Here is a 21,870-nt window from a genome sequence, read left to right as displayed (position 1 = left end):
AAGGAACGGAGAAAGGGGACTAGTATTTTTGTAGGAGATGGGGTGGGAAGAGGTATAATCAAGCTAGCCATGGGAATCAGTAGGTTTATAAAAGATGTCGGTGGACAGTTTGTCCCCAGAGATAGAGACAGAAAAAAGCAGAGAGTTTTAAGGCATAGAGGGTATAGGGACTGGAAATCCATAGTGAAGATAAGGCAGTCAGGGCCAGGAAATCGAAAATTGTGAGATTGAGAGCATGTGAAGTGTCACGGATGTAAGTGGGAAGAGGCCGATTCAAGGGGGATAGAATAGAGATATGAGTTCAGTGGGGCAGGAGCAAGCAGAGACAATGTGGCAACTTGGACAGTCAGTTTTGTGGATCTAGGGTAGGAGGTAGAAGTGGGCAGTGCGGGTAAAGGAACTATGAGTCTGAGTGGCAGTGGATGGGAGTTCTCTAGAGTTGATGAGGTTAGTGATGGTGCCAGTGACTATTTTCTGTTGGTCTGGAGTTGAGCCCTTATCAAGGGGTACATAAGAGGAGGTATCTAAGAGTTGCTGCTTGGCCTCAGCAAGGTAGAGATACATCCATCACACTATGACAGAATGCCCTTTGTGGGTTTGATGGCGAGGTTGTGATTGGTGTGGAGAGAGTGTGGAGGTCAGTGTGTTCAGAGGGGGTGTAAGGTTCGAGGAGGAGAGAGGAGTGCTGAAGTTGAGCCAGTTGATGTCTCGTTGCCAATTGGAGATGAAAAAATCCAGAGCAGTCAGAGAACCAGGGCGGGGTTTCCGAGAAGAGGAAGACGGTTGGAGATGAGAGAAGGGGTCATCGATGTAGGGTGAGGAATTCTTATCAAAGGGATGCAAGTTGTTGTGATCTACTGAGAGAATGGAGGAAACAGGTTCACAGAAAGTTCAAAAGGAAATTGGATAACTCCTTGAATAAAATGAAAAAAAAAGTAGGAATTTGGGGGAAAGATTGTTCTTCCAAAGAGCCAGTATGTAGGCATGATGGGCTGAATATCACTCAGTCCTATATCTCTTGAATTCTACATTTAATGGTGTTTGTACTTTTGTCTTGTTGTAGTATATGGGCTGTATCGAAGTGTTAAAGTCAATGAGGTCCCTTGACTTCAGCACCAGAACGCAGGTGACAAGGTAGGATTATGTCCTCTACTGATCTGTATTGCTCCTACAAGCCTTGCATAAAATAGGCAAACGAATGGGTCTAAATCTTTGATCATTATTGGTTTAATCCTTGCAGGAAGAAGCTTAGACACAAAAGTGATTAAGTATATTAAAATGCCATTATGTCTAAATTTTATTCATCAAGGATATGAAGGATATTCTTCACATTTATTTTTCATTTGGGGAATAAATCCACCAATCATTCAATGCAGATTCCAGTACATTCCCAATAGCATCTGTGACAGACTCTGAACAGATTATGAAATTGCTTCCTTTTTCCCCTCTCTCCCCCTCTCTCCCCCTCTCTCCCCCCCTCTCTCTCCCCTCTCTCTCCCCTCTCTCTCCCCCTCTCTCTCCCCCTCTCTCTCTCCCCTTTCTCTCACTCTCCCTCTCCCCTCCTCTCTCTCTCTCTCCCCTCTCTCCCTCACCCTCTCCCCCTCTCCCCCCTCTCCCCCTCTCCCCTCCCTCTCCCCCTCCCCTCCCTCTCCCCCCTCCCTCTCCCCTCTCCCCCCTCTCCCTCTCCCCTCTCCCTCTCCCCTCTCCCTCTCCCCTCTCCCTCTCCCCTCTCCCCCTCCCCCTCTCTCCCCTCCCTCTCTCTCCCCTCCCCTCTCTCCCCTCCCCTCTCTCTCCCCCTCCCCTCCCCTCTCCCCTCTCCCCCTCCCCTCCCCTCTCCCCTCTCCCCCTCCCCTCTCTCTCCCCTCTCCCCCTCCCCTCTCTCTCCCCTCTCCCCCCTCCCTCTCCCCTCTCCCTCCTCTCCCCCTCTCCCCTCCCTCTCCCCCTCCCCTCCCTCTCCCCTCTCCCCCTCCCTCTCCCCTCTCCCCCCTCTCCCTCTCCCCCTTCCCCCTCCCCTCTCTCTCCCCTCCCCTCTCTCTCCCCTCCCCTCTCTCTCCCCTCCCCTCTCTCTCCCCTCTCCCCCTCCCCTCTCCCCCTCCCTCTCCCCCTCCCTTCTCTCTCCCCCTCTCTCTCCCCTTCCCCTCTCCCTCTCCCCCACTCCTCTCTCCCCTCCCCCTTCTTCCCCCTCCTCTCTCTCCCTCCTTCCCTCCCTCCCTTTGTGTTGAGCATAAATAGTTGATGTGAAGTGGCTGACAGATTGATGGGCTCTGTGTGCACAGTGATGAGAGTGGGGTTAGAAACAGCAGCACCAATCAATAGACACAAGTGAGAGCTGAGTGCAGTTCTAATCTATTATTGATGGTTCTCCATAAAGAGTCAGTTTTGCTCTTATATAACAGAGAATATCCCAACTTGAAAACACAGACAATCTCGCAAAGGAGAAATAAAAATTCATTGAAATCCTGAGCAGAATTCTTTATCAGGAAGAGAGTATTGAGGGAGTTATATGAAGTTTTTCAAGTGTGTGCAGCCAAATAGTCGTCGTCCTCATGATGAATGACAATGTAAATTAATTCTCACTCCTTCTCCTTCCCATCATGCTAACTTTCTCTAGGGTATGCATAAACTGAGAGGTTTTGATAGTTCATTATTGCTCAATAATTCATTCTTCACCTGTCTGGCTCGACAGCTTCTATCCTCGAGGATATCACAGGCCAATCCTAACCTCACCAGCATATGTACAAATGTGCTCCCAGAGTTGCCCCAGGCAATCATTTATCCAGCTGATGTTTCTAGTCTGAAGAATAGGACACTGAAGCTTTGCATTTTTTAAAATGTATTTATTTTTCAGGACGAAGAACATAGAATATAGAATATAGAAATCCTACAGCATAATACTGGCCCTTCAGCCCACAATGTGTCCATTATTGGCCAACCTAATTCATGTTAACAGGATTTCTCACCAGACCATTTAAAAATCAACAACATTCAACCATCAGACTCTAAACCAGTGCGGATAACTTCACTCACCTCAACAATTCCTCACCTATCGACTCACTTTCAAGCACTCTGCAACTCATGTTCTCAGTGTTATCTATTCACTTATTATTTGTTTGTTTGTTTATCTATGTACTGCATGTGTTTATTTATTTATTAGTTATTTTTGTATTTATACGGTTTGTCATCATTTGCACATCGGTTGCTTGTTCGTGTTTGTGTACAGCTTTTCATTGATTCTGTTATATGTATTTGTTTTACTGTGAATGCCTGCAAGAAAATGTGTCCCAGGGTAGTGTACGGTGACATATATGTTCTTTGATAATAAATTTACTTTGAACTTTGAACATCGCTATTCAATGAAATATGTATAAGTAAGACTAGGTAGATTTTTCTGAAGAGCATTATTGAACCCAAGTGTTATAATAACCTGTTTCTTTTGTGATCATTATTTTTAAACTGCATATTGATCTGATTTTAAATTCCTCATCCATGGTGGGATTTGGACCTGGTCACTTGTTAGTCCAAATTTCTTGAATACTGCATCAGTAGGTGCACCTACTCACTGATAGACGACTCTAAGTTCATTTGCCCTTCCTTCATTCACAGTATGTAGACTTTTCCCGAGGTACAGATGCTCTCCTTAGTTGAACGTCTAAGATCTTAGGACCATTAGGTATAGGAACAGAATTAGGCCATTTGGCCCATCAAGTCTGCTCTTGGCTGATGCAATTTTCCTCTCAGCTCCAATCTCCTCCCTGTATCCCTTGATGCCCTGACTAATCAAGAATCCATCAACCCCTGCCTTAAATATACATAAGGACTTGGCCTCCACAGCCACCTGTGGCAATGAATTCCACAGACTCACCACTCTCTGGCTAAAGAAATTCCTTTTATTCTCCATTCTAAAAGGATGCCTCTCTATTCGGAGGCCGTGTCCTCTGGTCTTAGACTCTCCCACCACAGGGAACATCTTCCCTGCATCCACTCTGTCAAGGCCTTTCACCATTTGATAGGTTTCAATAAGGTCATCCGTCATGCTTCTGAATTCTAGTGAATACAGGCCCAGAGCCATCAAGCACTCTTCATATGACACACTGTTCTCCATGTGCTAATGTACCTATTGCTGCTTTGAATGAGATGGGTTAATTTTGCGCATTGCAGACATGAAATTTGTGGCCTTCTGTCCTTTGTGGCCCTGCTACTCACTGAGGAAGAGGTTGGCTTGTAGCAATGTCCTGAGAACAGTGCACAAAGAGTAACTGTGAGTCCCACAAGGGTAGTTGAGGAAATTAATTTCAGTTTTTACTAAAAATCTGGGAACAACGAATTGTCAAAAAAAATAAAGGAAATTAATCATAAACAAGTTCCTTCCAGGAATGGAAATGTTCTCAGAACCCTGCCACCGTTCTGAATGGTGTGAGTTATTGAGTTCTGATTTTGCTGCTGCGTAATGGGTTTTTAGATCATGTAGGTCGCTGTGACAAAGATTGAGACCATGACACTTTGCTACTAGATAATACTGCTGTGTAATTCTCCTTGAGGCTTTGAAAGTTGTCAGAATCACATGGAATCAGTGTTCCAGGATTACAAGGAGGAATGGGTCAGGCAGCTTCTGTTATTCTAATCCAATCTTTTAACCCAATACATTTCCTTTTTAGGGAAGCCATTAATCGGCTGCATGAAACAGTGCCGGGCATGAAGGGGGCTTGGAAAAAGAAGGTACAAGACCACACACACTGTCCCATGAGTCTGTTTCACAAATATTACTCTCAGTAGGCTGCCAGATCTTGCTTCTATATGTTGTGGTGATTTGAATCTCATATTCATTGGGGGATATGAATCTCACTGGGTGGGGAAGGCAGTGTGTTGTCGCTCATTTATATCCCCCAGTGACTTCCACTCCCATTGGAGCTGGGTATCCACGGTTTCTGGTGATACCGGTGAGGGTGTCTGGCTCTAAAACCCCACAGCATCTTGCCAAGCCCAGTGAGATGAGAAAGGCGAATGTTGAAAATACACAGCAGTGCAGTGACATTGCAGGTTGATGACCTTTCATCTCTCTCTCTGAAGAAATAGCTTTCTGCAGTAGTAATCGGTTCCAATTGATTGCAGGGTTACACGAGCAACTGTCAAGAGAATGGTTCAATAGTCTCACTGAGTGATGGGTCCCACAGATACTGGAGAATGAGTCTGATGGACACTAACAGCCCCGAGGGTACACCATCCACAAAGGGGGTACGAAGCCGACTTTTCACCTGAGTACGGTCCCACACTCAGGCTATCCCTGGAGCACTGGCTGTCACTGGGGTTGGCGTTCCACAGTCACTGACTCTCTGTGGGGTACAGGCACTAATAATTCTGTCTGCTGACTTTGGGTGGGTGGACAGGGCAGTTAGAGGCTGGAGTGAAGGATTGCTGGTGGAGGTGTTGGATAACTGAATACTTTAAAATGGTGAAATAAGATTTAGCTTGCATGCTGACTGATGACCAGTATATGCTGCCAGTTAATTCCTCCGACCTGGAAGCTGTGTGATTTATTTTTGTGTCCTTTCAGCCTCCAAATCACTCCCTCCATTCAGTTCTCGGGAGGAGCAACCTAAGATTTGCTGGCATGAGCGTCACTCTCAACATCTCCATCGAAGGGTTAAACCTGGCTCTACCCACTACAAGGCAGGTATGGAGAGGCCGGGGAGAGTGGCACGTGGTGGGTGTCGGGGAGGATAATCACCAGTAGGTTACTGGAGGAGAAGAATAAGGAGAGGGTTGGGGTGGGTATGAGTGATGGGTCCTTGAGCACACCTCCAGTGGGGCATCCCACAAACACTGATTCTCGGTGGCTCCCATTGTGTATGGAAACAATAGTCTTTTGATACGTCATTGATCCAACTGGTGATCAGGCTGTCTCTTAGGTAATCGTTCAGTGGAAAAACAGATCAGGCAGTATCTGTGGAAAGTCAACATTTTGAGCCAAGACCCTTCATCAGAACTGGAAAGAAAAGCTTTTACTTCAGAGTAAGAAGCTGGGAGGGAGGAGAGGAAGAAGTACAAGGTGGGAGATGATAGGTGAAATTGGGTGAGGGGAAGGGGGGTTGAAGTAAAGAGCTGGGAAGTTGATTGGTGAAAGAGATAAAGGGCTGGAGGAGGGGGAATGTGATTGGAGGGCATAGAAGAACATGGAAGAAAGGGAAGGGGGAGGAGCACCAGAGAGAGAGGGTGATGGGCAGGTAAGGAGATAAAGTGAGAGAGGGAAATGGGAACGGGGATTGGTGAAGGGGAGGGCATCACTGAAAGTTCGAGAAAACAATGTTCAAGCCATCAGGTTGGAGGCTACCCCTGTTAAGTATCAAGTAGTAATCCCATTTACCAGCACTTTATTCAGAGTCCTCTATGCTTTGGTGATTTAAGCACTTGTAGATTCTTCAAAAATGTCATAAGAGCACTTTCCTCCACTAACACTTCAGAAAAGTTATACTAAACTCCAACCATAGGTGAAAAAGTTCATCCTTTGGTATCAACAAATTTCTTTCCACTTTGTTATAGGGAAAGGTTTCCTACTGTGCATTCTTTTTATCTATCCCTCTTATAATTTTGTACGCATCTACTGTTGTGCAATGAGACCGGGTTACTTCCTCATAGTAAGGGACCATCTTGGGAAAGGGGATTACAATATGAAGGAATTATATGCTGAGTTCAACAATGACACTTAAATCAGAACTTAAAGCCTTGAAGATGAGGTATGGGACACAAGTTGGTTTCATTGAATTGGGAACTTAAGTTAAAAGTTTGTAATGGATAATGACAGACATCTAAAATTCTTCATAATTGTCATAAAATATTTTTTCTACTGGAAACTAAAAGTGCCAGAGGAAGAACAACTCATTCTTGGCTGAAGAGGGTAACGAGAGCTTTAGATCTAAAACTGTAAATCATAAGATCCCAGAATCATTGTGGCATCAAAGGAAGCACACTAAGTTTCATTCGTCTCCAATCAGCCCATTCTCTTTACTTTTCCTAGAGACCTACAAATTATTCTTTTGCAAGAATAAAATCTGTATGATTCACCTTTGACCTTATTGACCTTTTTTCTACTAGTATTACCATAAGTAAGTTCTGCATAAGAAGTTTCCCCTTGGATCTCCCTTGTATCTATTGATGAATATTTTACATCCGCACCCCTCCTTGAGCTTTCACTTCTGTGAAAAAATTCCTTTTACACACAGTGCTATTTTATTAGGTACACCTGTACACCTGCCTGTTAATGCAAATACCTGATCAAATCATGTGACAGCACCTCAATACATGATAGCATGCAGACATGGTCAAGAAGTTCAGTCACTGTTCAGACCAAACATCAGAATGGAGAAGGAATGTGATCTGAGTGACTGACTATGGAACGATTGATGGTATGAGTATCTCAGAAACTGCTGATCGCCTAAGATTTCACGCAAAACAATCTCTAGAGTTCACAGAGAAAAATAAAAAGCATCCAGCAAGTGGCAGTTCTGTGGGCAAAAATGCCTTGTTAGTGAGGAAAGTCAGAAGAGCATGGCTAGACTGGTTTAAGCTGACAGGAAGGTGACAGTAACTCAAGTAATCATGAATTTCAACAGTGGTGTGCAGAAGAGCATCTCTGAATGCACAACACATCGAACTTTGAAATGGATGTGCTACATCAGCACAAAACATGAACGTACACTCAGTGACCATTTTATTGTGTCCAGGGGTTACCTAATAAAGTGGCCATTAAGTGTATATCCCTATCTAAACTAGTTACGATCTTGCATGCTTCTAAAAATATTCTCCTGAGTGTTTCCTCCAAAGAGAAGAACCTGTTCCTCCTATCTCACATAGCCCAAATCCCTCATCCTTGGTACTGGCTGATCAAAGAACTGAGGAGACAAAGAGTCAGCAAGCCAGCAATAAGAAATATTGCAAAAGTCTTTAACAAGTTTGTGACGAGGAAGAGAATGGAAAATATATTTTAAGTTCCTGAGAGACAGGAAAAGTTACAATAAAGAAAGGCTGAGATGTTAAATCAATATTTTATATTTGCCTTCCCAGACAAATAGACAAAGAATTTATGTGAAACTGTGGAAACCAAAAGTCTACCAAAGTGAGGCATTAGAAGTAATCAGTATTAGGTCTGCTGGACAGGAAATATTTCTGCATCAGGTAATGACTCACAGGGTTAGAGTCAGGGATATGGGAAAGATTAAAGGACATAAAGCATAGAGTATCAATATTCAGGCTTACAGGGCCCTAAATTAGTCACAATTTATTGTAATAACTTAGTTGAGAAGGCAGAATATAACTTACCCGAGTTTGCTGCTGATACAAAGCTAGGTGTGAAGATAAACCGCAAGGGTGGATCAAAGAATTTACAGTGCACCGTGGAAAGATGTAATTGAATGAGCAGGGAAGTGACAGATGGAGTGTAACATGGGGGGGCCACAGTGGTGCAGTGGTTAGCGCAACAGTAATACAGCTCAGGGTGTCGAGCTGTCGGAATTCAATTCCAAAGTCATCTGTACGTCCTCCCCGTGGAATGCATGAGCTTTCTCAGGGTGCTCCAGTTTCCTCCCACAGTCCAGAAAGGTAACCGTTAATAGGTTAATTGGTCTTTGTAAATTGTCTGTGATTAGGCTTTATTAAGTTGCGAGTTGCCGGTTGGCACAGCTTGAAGGGCCGGAAGGGCCTGTTCCACAGTGTAGCCCAATAAATAAATAAATATAATCCTATCAGCTAGAATGGTGAGAAGGTTTGTAAGAAAAATAACATTAAAAAAACCAATTTCTATGTGGTAATGTTGGTGTGGGGAAGGAGCTGCAAGAGCTCTTTCAGAAAATTGCGGAACGTAACCTGCAGGAGTAACAAATGGAAGATCAGTGATACGTTGCTCTTCATTTCAGGAGAAATGGCGTTCAAAAGGAAGTGGTCTGCTGTAATCGTACAGGTTTGATGCACTGTGTACAGCTAACGTCTCGATATTTATGGAAAGCTACACTTTCCTTGGAGGCAATAAAGTGTCAATTCACAAGATTGTCCTCTGGATCAGGGGTTGACCAACGGGGAAAGACTTGAGTTAGAATGATATTCACTGGTGCTTAGCAAAATGAGAAGTCATTTGTTTTAAATATAGGAGATTCGGAGAGGATTGTAGCTAAATGTTGATAGGCTATGTCCCTTTGGTCTAGAATTAAGGGCTAGATTAAAACCCCAAGACATAGAAGCAGAATTAGGCCATTTGGCCCATCAGGTCTCTCCACCATTTGATCAGGGTTGATTTATTATCCCTCTGAACCCCATTCTCCTGACTCCTCCCCGTAATCTTTGAAGCTGTTACTAATCAGGAACCTCCACTTCAAAGATACCCAATGACTTGACCTCCACAGCAACCTTTGACAATGAATCCCATGGATTCACCACCTTTTGGCTAAAGAAATTCCTCCTCATCTTTGTTCTAAAGGGGTGCCCTTGTGTTCTGAGGCTGGGTGCTCTGGTCCTAGACTTTCCCACTACTGGAAACTTCATCTCCACATCCACTCTGAACATTTCAACATTCAATAGATTTTAATGAGATCTCTCCCTCATTCTTCTAAACTCCAGTGAGTACAGGCCCAGAGCCACTAAACACTGCTCATACGTTAACCTTTTCATTCCTGTATCATTCCGGATAAATCTCCTCTGGACCCTCTCCACTGTCAGCACACCCTGTCTTTGATAAGGGGCCCAAAACTACTCAGAACTTAACGTTTGGATAAGTATTGTGTGCTTATTTATTTAGTAATACAGCGTGGAGTAGGCCATTCTGGCCCTTCGAGCTGTGCTGCCCCAGCAACCCTGATTAGCCCTAACCTAATCACAGGACAATTTACAATGACCCGTTAACCTACCTGGAATTTGGACTGTGGGAGGAAACACCTGGAGAAGACCCACATATTCCACCCGAGGGTGGGGAGGACGTAGAGAGGCATCTTACAGTACTGTGCCAGAATCGAAGTCTGACCTCCGGAACTCCCTGAGCTCTAATAGCATTGAGTAACTGCTACACTACCATGGCACCCAAACTGAGCAGATACTCTTGACTTGAAAAGCTGTTAATCTTTGGGAATTCTCTTAGAAGAGGACTTTCTAGACATTGAGGAATCCAGGGAAACGGAGAACCATCAGAAAGATTAGTTGGAAGTGTAGGATTGGCTCTGATTTAATTGAATGCTGGAACATATTTGAAAGACTGAATACCCTTCCTGCTAATTTTTCCTGACAGTGTCCAGAAGTAAAATGATAAAATAGTGGACTCACTGAGTCAGTCAAACAGATCCCAAGAAAGATTCTTTCTAGCAGCTGAAATAAATGTCTAATGAACTTTGTTAAAATACAATGGAACCAATAGGAGGAGCAGATAAACATATAGGTACAAGGGAAGAAGCGCAGATACACATACATGGTTAGGGGAGGAGGTTCAAACATAAACACATTAGCTACCTTATGTGGTACACCTGCTTGCTAATGCAAATATCTAATCAGCCAATCATGTGGCAGCCACTCAATGCATAAAAGCATGCAGATGTGGTCAAGGGATTCAGCTGTTGTTCAGACCAAACATCAGAATGGGGAAGAAATGTGATCTAAGTGACTTTGACCAGGGGATAATTGTTGGCGCCAGACAGCGTGGTTTGAGTATCTCAGAAACTACTAATCTTGTGGGATTTTCACACACAACAGTCTCTAGAGAATAGTGTGAAAGCAAAAAAAAAAATCTAGTGAGCAGCAGTTAGACCATCAGATAAAAGAGCAGAATAGGCCATTTGGCCCATTGAGTCTGCTCTGCCATTTCATCATGGCTGATCCAATTTTCCTCTCAACCCCAACCTCCTGCCTTCTCCCCATATCTCTTCATGCCCTGACCAATCAAGAATCTATCAACTTCTGCCTTAATTATACATCAAGACTTGGCCTCCACAGCTGCCTGTGGCAATGAATTCCACAGATTCACCACTCTCTGGCTAAAGAAATGACTCCACTTCTCCATTCTCAAAGGGTGCCTCTCTATTCTGAGGCTGTGTCCTTCTGTGAGTGAAAACACCTCGTTAATGAGAGAGGTCAGAGGAGAACGGCCAGACTGGTTCAACCTCTCAGGAAGGCAACAGTAACTCATATAACCACGCATCACAGCAGTGGTGTGCAGAAGAGCATCTCTGAACACACAACACATTGAACCTTGGAGTGGATGGGCTACAGCAGAAGACCACAAACATACACTCAGTGGCCACTTTATTAGGTGTAGTCTCCATTCTGGTTGAAATTAAGTTCCTTATCACTCTTTAGAAGTTCAAAGCCTTAAGATTCTTGCATGGAACTTTCCCTTCCACCCAATGGATATGATTCAGAGGTCCTGGGAATCAGTGGGCCATATATTGCTGATGTAGTTTTACTTCCCTGGGGCAGTGGTAGAGGGTGAAGTGGGGAGGTTCATATTGTTTCAGGTTGTCTCCATGAAAACGTCATGTGCATTTCATTTTACAGATCATCGCAAACCATAACATGCAGTCCATCTCCTTTGCTTCAGGTGGAGACATGGTAAGGACCCCCTCGAATTCGCACCACTTCCATCTCTGTTTTTTCCTGCTTAATAACGATCTCCTATTTTGGCTGGACCTCAGATATGGGCTGTGAAGTAACTGCATAAGAACAGGATATTAGTTGTCACAGGTCTGGGGTTAAGTTTTGCATCACGAATAGTGTGTTTCATGATTCAGTGATGATGATTCCTCCTCCCTCACTCTCCTCTCTCTAATTCCTAGTTGATCGAAGCAATGAGTGAACTAGATTAATTGATCATGGGCTGTGTGGGTGTCACAGCCTAGAGGGCCATGGCCTTGTTTCAGTCCACCTAATCTGAAATCCGGAGGACATGCACATGCCCTGACCAATGGCACAGAGGGTGAGGTCATCAGTGAAGGAGATGAACAGATGTGATATCTCAGTTGTCCAAGTCTTAGAACAATCCCTACCCTTCTGATTTTTCTCAGAGAATACACATAATGAGGGCACAGACTTGTTCCAACAACTGCTTTAATGTGATTTTTTAATAATCCATTGATGGGAATTGAACATTGTTCATTGCTCTGATTTGGGAAGCAGTTAAAAGTCAATCATATTAGGGGTCCAGAGTCACATATTGGCCAGATGGTAAGAATGACAGATTTCTTTCCTTGCCAGACACTAATGAACTAAATGGTTTTCAGTACAGTTGTTTCATGCCTGCAATGACTAAAATCAGCTTTATTCCAAATTTCAGATTTATTTAATTACTTGCATATGATATACTGAACTGCAGTGGAGCAATTTAAATTTGTGCCTCTTTATCAATAAGCAAGATCCTTGTTATTAATCCAATAACTGACTGCCTTATCTATCAAGCAGAAATAGGAATTGCACAAATTTGACCTGCCGAGTTTTCTGATCTCATTACATACGTTCAGAGAATTCATAAGGATCCATCACTTATTGTTGAATCAGTTGTTCCTCCCTTATTTTGTCTCTTATTAGGAGCCTATTGATAACTGTCTCTGTTCCCCTGCAGGATACCGCAGATTATGTTGCTTATGTAGCAAAGGATCCTGTTAACCAGAGAGGTGAGTGTTTACTCATCATCATAAACTGTGCAATGTATTTAATGTGGCAAAGCATCTCAAGGCATTTCACAGGAGTATTATCAGACTGAAATTTACAAAGAAAAACCACATGAGAACAGGCTTGGCCAGAGGAGTAGATTTTAAGGAGCGTTGAAGGAGGAAAGAGAGATGAAGCAGTTTAGAGAGAGTGAGCTAGAATTTGGGACCTTGGCAGCTGAAGCTGCTACCACTAGTGGTAGAGTGATTAGAATCGGGGATGATCAAAAGGCAAGAATTGTAGGAACACAAACCTCGGGATTGCGTGGCAGTAGATTAAAGAAACAAATGAAGTAAGTTCATGGAGGTTACTCGAAAACAGAAGAATTTTAAAATCGACGTGGAAGCTTGCAGGTCAGTGAGCACAGGTGTGGTAGGTGAATGGGAGCTGGTGTAAGTTAGAATTCAAACAGCAGGACTTTGGAACAGTTTAAACGATAATTCAAGGTAGGTTGGTCAGGATAATTTGGAATTATGACTTACTTACCTTCGCCCAGCACCCCTACTTGAGCGTAGGCCACTGACAGCAGTTTGCCAGAGTCCTCTGTCTTGAGCCAATCCTTCAAGTTGTTCCAGGTGTAGCCCATCTTCAAAGCTCCTTCCTCTCCTAAGGATGAAGCCCCTGTTGGTCGTTCTGTGTTACTGGGTTTTTATGGGATGTGGTTGCTCGCCTCCAGACCAGCCTGTCTTGGACTGTCCATGGTGAAGTTTTGGAGTAGTCAAGTGTAGTCATCATGATGATCTGTAAAAATTTCCAGGACATATAAATGAGATTTAATTTGATTTAGGTGGCAAAATTTGAACCTTGATTGATGCTGAGTTAATTAAGACCTCTAGGGGTTCACTAAACCACAATTCCAGACACAGGAAATGGGAAATAATTGCCATATGTGTAGCACTAAGTTGGTTTCACTGATGCACAATGTCAGTCTGAGGCTTCTAAGAACATAAGACAGAGGAACAGAGTTGTTAGTTTTTCCAAGGTTGTATGTTAAGGGAAAGGAGGGACCGTGCACGTGTCCAAGGATTTCTGAAGGTAATGGCATAGATAGATAAGGTTGCTAAGAATGTATATGATATACTTGCCTTCATTAATGAAAGAATGGAATTCAAGAGCTGGGAGGTTATAACACAACTATAAAAAAATCGGTCAGGTCACAATTGGAGTATTATGTGCATTTCTGGTCACTGTGCTTCAGGAGAGATGTGATTGCACCAGAGAGGTTGCAGAAAAGACTAGTAGGTTGTTGTCTGGGAAGGATGGTTTCAGTTACAAAGAGAGACCAAGTGGGCTGCGTTTGCTTATTTTTAAGAGCGAAAGCTGCTGAAGGGGCCATGATTAAGGAAAACAAATTAATGACAGTGTTGAGGGTAAAACCAGAAGGCATAGGTTTAAGGTAAGGGGTGAAAGGGTGATTCAAATCTGTAACACACTGAGTGTGGTGGTGGGCTTCTCGAGACAGGAAATATTTGGACGAGCACTTGAATCATCAAGGCATAGAAAACTTCTGGCCAGATGCTGGAAGATGGGATTAGTATAAATAGGTACTTGATGTTCAGCATCAGCGTAATGGGCCAAAGGGTCTGTTTCTGACTGAAATTAACAGAGACTCGTGTTTATTTCCTGTAGCCTGCCATATACTGGAGTGCTGCGAGGGTTTAGCACAGACTGTGATCACTACAATAGGACAGGCTATTGAACTGAGGTTCAAGCAGTACTTGCACAGCCCCCCAAAACTGGTTGCTCCACATGACAGGTAAGAGCACTCTGAATGTGCTGTATCATTCAAGTAATAAAGCCTTCTGAATCTGATGTGTTGGAATGAAATTTCTCCTTTCATCCCCTGGATGCCATGCTTTTACTGAAATACAGGTTTCTCCCTTCTCCATGATGTAGGCTGGCAGTAGGGTACGTGTTCCTCTTCTCAGTGTGTCACAGGTGGCATTTGGGTAAAGTACTAACCCCCTTCCTATCGCCCTGTGGAAGAATCGCAGACCTTGATTGTTCACTGTGTGAGGGAACCACTGACACGAAAGACCGTAAAACACTGGAGCAGGAATAGGCCATTCAGCCCATTTGCTCTGCCATTTGTTCACAGCTGATATACTTTTCCTCTCAATCCCATTCTCCTGCCTTCTCCTCATAACATTTGATGCCCTTACTTATCAACCTCCACTTTAAATATACCAAATGACTTGGCCTCCACAGCTGTCTGTGGCAATGAATTCCACTCTAAACATCCTCTCCCTAAAGAAATTCCTCCTCAACTTTGCTCCAAAGGGATGTCCTTCTATTCTGAGACTCTGCCCTCTGGTTCTACACTCTCACTCTATTTGAAACATCCTCTCCATGTCCACTCTATCTATATTAGGTATGTTCTGATGAGATCGCCCCGGCTTTGTCTAAACATCAGCAAATAGAGACCCAGAGCCTTCAGAAACTCAAACGCTTGTCATACATTAACTCCTTCATTCCCGGGATCATTCTCATAAACCTCCTCCGGACCCCCCCCCCAATGCCAGCTCATTCTTTCTTATATTTGAGGCCCAAAGTTGCTCACAATACTGTGTCAGGACCATTGCCTTTTTACCCCTCTTCCATCCCCCTGTGGGGATTTGTGGATCACCATCCCATTGCCAACTTGTGCAGTGATCCTGGGACGTCTCAGCGAGGAATGAACTGAACGGTGCTTAGACTTTGTGTAGAGATCAGCTTATTGAGCACTTTGACATTGCTGTCGTAAAAACTTCATCTGAATGTTCCTCATCTCTGCTGACTGTAGGATGACAGGCAGCGAGGAGTCTGCCTGGGGTGAAGAGGAGGAGACAGCAGACCACAATTATTATAATAGTATTCCTGGGAAGCAGCCTCCCCTGGGAGGGGTTGTGGACATGAGGGACAGCAGACAGTGGCACGTGCAAACCCAGGCGCTGTTCTGCACGAGCACCCAGCAGGTCAGTAACTTATGCTGAAATGTTTGTGCTACATAAACTAGACTTCTACGACTAAAGTCACACAATTACCTTTTTAGTTTTGTTTGCTGTTTTGAAGCCACTCACTAGTGAAATGCTTGGTTATAAATTTAAAGCCTGGCCTGACCCATATCCAACCTGGACCCAGGAAGCTAATTATTGTTTAAGTATTCAGTCTAAATGCTGTTGGCTTGACACTTCAGCTAGTCTTGGATACAGGGAAATCACTCACTAAAATATGACTAGGTTGAAAAACCTAATGAGGTTGAACGAATCTTGGGTTGAAGGAACAACACCTTATATTCCATTTGCATAGCCTCCAACCTGATGGCACGAACATGGATTTCTCAAACTTATGGTAATACCCCTGTGGTGAACTACATATACCTGTCTGGACACACCCCCCCGCTGACTGCTCCTGTGGCTCCTCCCACAGACCCCGGTATAAAGGCGATTGGAGACACAGCCCCGGCTCAGTCTCCAGGATGTAGCATGGTGGTCAATTGCTACTTGTTCTTTCTTCCAGCCAATAAAAGCCTATATCTCGCCTCACGTCTCCGTGAGTTATTGATGGTGCATCAATCCCATCCCCTTTCTCCATTTCCCATCTCCTTTTCACTCTCTCACCTCACCTCACCAATCAACTTCCTAGCACTTAACTTCATTCCTCCCCCTCCAGGTTTCACCTACCACCTCTCCCCACCTTTTAAATCTACTCCTCAGCTTTTTTTCTCCAGTCCTGTCAAAAGGTTTTGGCCTGAAACGTCGACTGTACTTTTTTCCACAGATGCTGCCTGGCCTGCTGAGATCCTCCAGGATTTTGTGTGTGTTGCTAAAATATGATTAATGTATTTCAGTACCCTGAAGTACCCACATAACCCAGCACACATGGCTAGGTCCCATCTGGCTAGATTTTAGTATCTAGGCTCTAGCATTGATCACATCAGAGATTCCATGGGTACCCGTACTAGTACCATGGGTGCCCACCGATACCCTGTAAATATTAACAACATATATTTTTTGTAGTGGTTGGATGGAAGCAGGTAATGGGGGCTGTAGTGGAGGGCAATGTAGGAAAGGCGACAAAAACTGTGACGAATGGAGGAGGATTCACAAGGAGAGGAGAAAGGGACAACACCCGCCAAAGGTGAGAATTACCTGAAGCTGGAAAACCAGTGTTCATGCCATCGGGTTGGACTTTGTCATGGAAACCAGAGTGACTTTGAGTTTCGTTTCAAGAGATTATTAACATGATATCATGGAGAGTCTGCAACAGTCTCCACCACCACCAGAACTGATTTTTAGGTTGTACAAAGCTCATAGTTATACAGCAAGACAAACAACACATAACTTTGTTTGGCATCCCACGATCAGTACAAGATCAATCGTTTAAAAGACATGTCAATTATCCCTCAGCACGAGTCTAACAGTCGTCTTTGTTCCCTGTTATCAGGACTCATAATTTACCCCCAGACGCATCCTCCCTCCTGGTTCCAGGGGTCTAGTATCTTATTAATTGGAGTTCCTGGTACTGCGCTTATCATCCAAGGTTATTCTCGACGTGCATCGGCAGTCTTAAGACCAGCTACTCCAGAATGGTCAAGTATCCCATCAGACACTAGTTTTAACCATTTCTACCACAGACTTGCTACCTGGTTTTGTCTTGATAATTGGTTGGCGGCTCTGGTGATCCCGCCAACTGATTTGGCACGCATCTCGGGAACCATCCAACACAGTCTACCACCTTACTTTCCCTACGGCCCTCAAGAGTATTCTGTTCACACCTCTGTAGTAAGCTTGAGGACAGAGATGTTCTTTTACCTAGGCTTCATCCCTAGAGACAGGTTGTGCGACACAGTCCAGCTCTGTGACAGCGTGACCAGACCCATTTTTCACAATACTGGAGACAATGACAAGTTGAGCAGGTAGTGACTCTTGGTATTGCACATGAAACATCTTCACGCAGCTCGAGTCATCTGTTAATACTCTTTTGCTTTGCACATTGTGTCTCTGAGAACATGATCCAGATGAAATAGAGAAGGGTTTAATGACTACTTTGGTGTAGTAGTTGGTTACCGACCACACTTGCACCATGTATAGAGAAATGGCCAAGAGCCATGTCACACCGAGTGACCGGGTATGGAAGAAGGGGTAATGAACTCAGTAGCTATCTTTCATTTCTCCATTTGAACTTCGTAACCCAATGTCCTAAGCTCAGGGCTGCAGACAGCAGACAGACGGTCACAATCAGGATGCAGCACTGAGTGCAAATGGCAGAAAAGAGGAACACACACTCATATCATTCAGTCATTTGTCTCTTAAAGATATCTTCCTCCTGGTAATACATACTTGCTTGTTCTTCAGAATAAATATAGGCTGAAATTGCTCTGTAACTCAGAGCCTTGCAGATTTCTGCAGGCCCTCCATGATATCATGCTGAATAAAGGTATCACCACTTGAAGTCTGGTCTTTAGAGTCATTTTTCTTTGACACTAGGGTTGTTTCTGCAATTGAGAAGGAGCACGATACCCACAACTGCAGTTTCAGCTTCACCTCAGCTGTACACTTCAACCACCTCTTGATGTGTTTATAGTACCCCCCCCCCCCAGTGTTCCACACACATTTGGGGGTATATGTGAGTAGCTGAAGGCTGTCTGAAATCTTCCTGCCAAGTACAGCATAGGTTTGAACTGAATGAATCTTCAGTTTTTTAACTCATTCAAATGATGTAGGCTTTGTAGACTGAGCCAGCCCATCCCTCACTGCCCTTGAGAAGATGACAGTGAACTGCCTTCTTGAACTACTGCAGTTTGTGAAGTATAGGTTCATCCACAACAGTAGAGTTGCAAGATTTGGCAACAATGGTGAAGGAACAGTGATACTTTTCTAAGACAGGGTGGTATGTGGCTTGGGGGGGGGGACAATTTCCAGTTGGTGGTTTTCCCATGCTGTTGTTGCCCTTGTCCTTCGAGCTGGCTGAGGTCGTGGATTTGGAAAGTGCTGTCCCAGGAGCTGTTCTGCTGTGCGTCCTATAGAGCAGACTTAAGTTAATTCACAGTGACTTGCCAGAATATTGTAAAACACATTTAAAATAAATGAATCACCAATTATTCACTGTCTCTCTTTCCCACTTCTGCCGATAGAAGAGAATAATGTGGCAAGATTGGAGTACGGTACTGCACACTGCCAGTCAGCCTGGGCCGATTCAGTCTCATATGACTCAGCCAACAAGCCATTCTTTCTGGGAATTTTCTTTGCTTTGAACTGGGAACAGTGAGATCCTGCTCAGAAATAATGTGTGGTCTGGACTTCCACTTTCTGTCATTCTAAAACCTCCAATATAAAGCTCTGGGAGTCTCTCTGTGTCTCTGAACTGTTTGACCAACATGGAAGGATTTACAGATTCTTAAAATGAGTTCTGATGAAGGGTCTTTGACCTGAAATGTTAACTTTTATTCCTTTCCAACATATACAATCTGACCTTCTGAGTATTACCAATACTTTTTCTTGTTTTATTTAGATTTCGACTATCTGCAGGTCTGTTTTATTTTCTTTAAAGTGTCAGGCTGAATGTACACTGCAGGACAATCCTTTCCTTTCAATAACTTTCCTTGTGCTCCTGATTACAAATCTCCCTGTGTGAATTTTTCAGAAGTACAAATACTTCCATGATGTAGATCTAAGGTTAGAAGATCCTCTTAGAGGATTCCGAGACAAAGACCAAGGCTTCTTTTCAGAGACAAATTACTTTTTGCATATATTTAGTTTTTGAAATTTCTAAGGATATTTAAAATCTATCAACCCATAAATTGCCCCACTAGTGTAACAAATTAATCTCTGTGATGTTTCTTTTAAATCTGCCCAGCACCTCCCTCTGATTCACCATCTCCTTCCCTTTATTCCATGGTCCTCTGTCCTCTTCTATCTGCGATTCCTTTTTCTTTAGCCCTTGAACTCTTCCTCCTAGCTTCTGACATTATCCCACCTCCCCCACCCAGCCACTGTTCTCACCCATCACCTACCAGCTTATAGACAATAGGTGCAGGAGTAGGCCATTCAGCCCCTCAAGCCAGCACCGCCATTCAATGTGATCATGGCTGATCATCCACAATCAGTACCCCATTCCTGTCTTCTCCCCATATCCCTTGACTCCGCTATCTTTAAGAGCTCTATCTAACTCTTTCTTGAAAGCATCCAGAGAATTGGCCTCCACTGCCTTCTGAGGCAGAGCATTCCACAGATCCACAACTCTCTGGGTGAAAAAGTTCTTCCTGAACTCCATTCTAAATGGCCTACCCCTTATTTTTAACCTGTGGCTTCTGGTTCTGGACACCCCCAACATCGGGAACATGTTTCCTGCCTCTAACGTGTCCAATCCCTTAATAATCTTATATGTTTCAATCAATATGTTTCAAGCTTGTACTCTTCCTCATCCCCACCTTCTTATTCTGGACTCTACCCTCTTCCTTTCTGGTCCTGATGAGGGGCCCCAGCCGGAAACACCAATTGTTTGTTTGCCTTCACAGACGCTGCCTGGCCTGCTGAGTTCCCCTAGCATTTTGTGTGTGCTGATCATTCTTTTAAGTGTGCCTTACAGGATACAATAGTCAGTTTCTTGTGAGTCACAGACCCCTCCCCAACTCTAACCCATTGTCAATAATCTAACACACTTGTGGGTAATAGTGCACTTTTATTTAGCCTGTAATATTTTTTGATGTAATGCATTTTCAAGCTACTTGTAGAAAAGGGTTAAAAAGAGAAGTCATTCTGTATCGTTCTGTAAAGCCATTTTCAGTCAGTTCATTTCAGGATCTTTTGAGAAGGTGTATGAGAAGCATATTAAAATGCCTGTTTTTTTATTAAACCTAGTTCCAATTCTGGTAATCAAATTGTATGGCTTATTGCCCATATGTGCATTAAGGAATAGAGAGTTTATTTGGAAACAGAAGTGGAAGATTTTATATGTGATAATATGCAAAAAATGCAGAATTTGAGAAAAGGAAACTCAAAATAAGCAGTTTATTCTCTGATCATCGATTGTACCTAATTGAGAACCTTAATCCCAATCGATCATTGATCCAGAGATATGATTTTAACTCCCACTGTAGCTGCTGAGGAATTCATATTCAGGCAATTAAATTAATTCTGCACAAAAGAGTTGGTCTCAGCACTGATATAGCCATTAAACAACTAAAAAGACTTAAAGACGTATTTAATTCATTAATGCTGTTCAGGGAAGGAAATTTTGATCTCCTTCAAAAATAAAGAAAATGCAGACGATGTAAATCTGAAATAAAAACAAAAAAATGCTGGATGCCCTCAGCAGGCCAGGCTGATCTATGGAAGGAGAAACAGTTGGCTACTCATGTTTAAGATGTGAAACGTTGCCTCTGCTGCTCTTTCCACAGATGCTGTTGATGCACCATCAATAACTCTCGGAGACGTGAGGCGAGAGATAGGCTTTTATTAGCTGGAAGAGAGCACTATCAGCAGCAAGAGACCATCACACAACATACTGGAGACTGAGGGAGGAGCTGTGCCTCCAATCGCCTTTATACTGGGGTCTGTGGGAGGAGCCACAGGAGCAGTCAGCGGCAGGGGAGGGGGGGCCAGACAGGTATACGTAGTTCACCACAGCTGCCTGATCTACTGACTGCGTCCAGCACTTTCTGCTTTTGAACTTGCTGTCTTTATGTGGTCTGGTCTACTTATGGGCCCTAGCTATTACTGTAGAGCACTTCAGCACAGGGACAGGCACTTTGGGCCTTCCAGCCATTCCCTCAGTCGAAGCTCTCTGACTTGCCAAGTTCCCTCAACATTTTGTGGGTGTTGTTCTGGATTTCTAGCATCTGCAGGATCTCTTGTGTCGCATTATTAGCAGTGATCTGGCTCCGTTTTCATCTTTTAAGACCGTTCTGGTGGAGTGGATGGCCTCACTTCTGCTGAACCTGTCTAATGTTGTTTCATTACATCTTGTGCAGGCTGAATGAGTTTGTCTTTAGACTTGCCTCACTGCCTTCAGTAACAGCACACTTAGTAATCGTTGGTCTGGGAATATTATGTGGGTAAGACAGGAGTTCCTGGATGAGGATAAATCCAAGGTCAATCTAGTTAGTCCACAACAGCTCTTCTAATGACATGACCTAATCGTTATGGAGCTGTTGACTAGTCACAGCTATTATTTTCTATTGATTAATCTGCAACACATCCAGACACGAGGCCAGCA

At 43.8% G+C, this 21,870-nt stretch overlaps 1 protein-coding gene across 1 annotated transcript in view; it reads left to right on the top strand.

The window, feature by feature from the left end:
* The window catches only part of shc2 (SHC (Src homology 2 domain containing) transforming protein 2), a 40,509-nt gene that overhangs the window by 6,091 nt on the left and 12,548 nt on the right, over positions 1-21,870 (top strand). Inside the window, exons 2-8 of the mRNA XM_059990804.1 lie at positions 1,064-1,134; positions 4,656-4,716; positions 5,552-5,671; positions 11,524-11,577; positions 12,584-12,635; positions 14,302-14,428; positions 15,455-15,626. Of these exons, the coding sequence (XP_059846787.1) occupies positions 1,064-1,134; positions 4,656-4,716; positions 5,552-5,671; positions 11,524-11,577; positions 12,584-12,635; positions 14,302-14,428; positions 15,455-15,626 (657 nt within the window). The remainder of the gene's footprint in view (positions 1-1,063; positions 1,135-4,655; positions 4,717-5,551; positions 5,672-11,523; positions 11,578-12,583; positions 12,636-14,301; positions 14,429-15,454; positions 15,627-21,870) is intronic.

Source organism: Hypanus sabinus, chromosome 16 (assembly GCF_030144855.1).
Source record: "Hypanus sabinus isolate sHypSab1 chromosome 16, sHypSab1.hap1, whole genome shotgun sequence".
In the NCBI taxonomy this organism is placed as follows: domain Eukaryota; kingdom Metazoa; phylum Chordata; class Chondrichthyes; order Myliobatiformes; family Dasyatidae; genus Hypanus; species Hypanus sabinus.
This window is presented reverse-complemented; position numbering and strand designations above follow the sequence as displayed.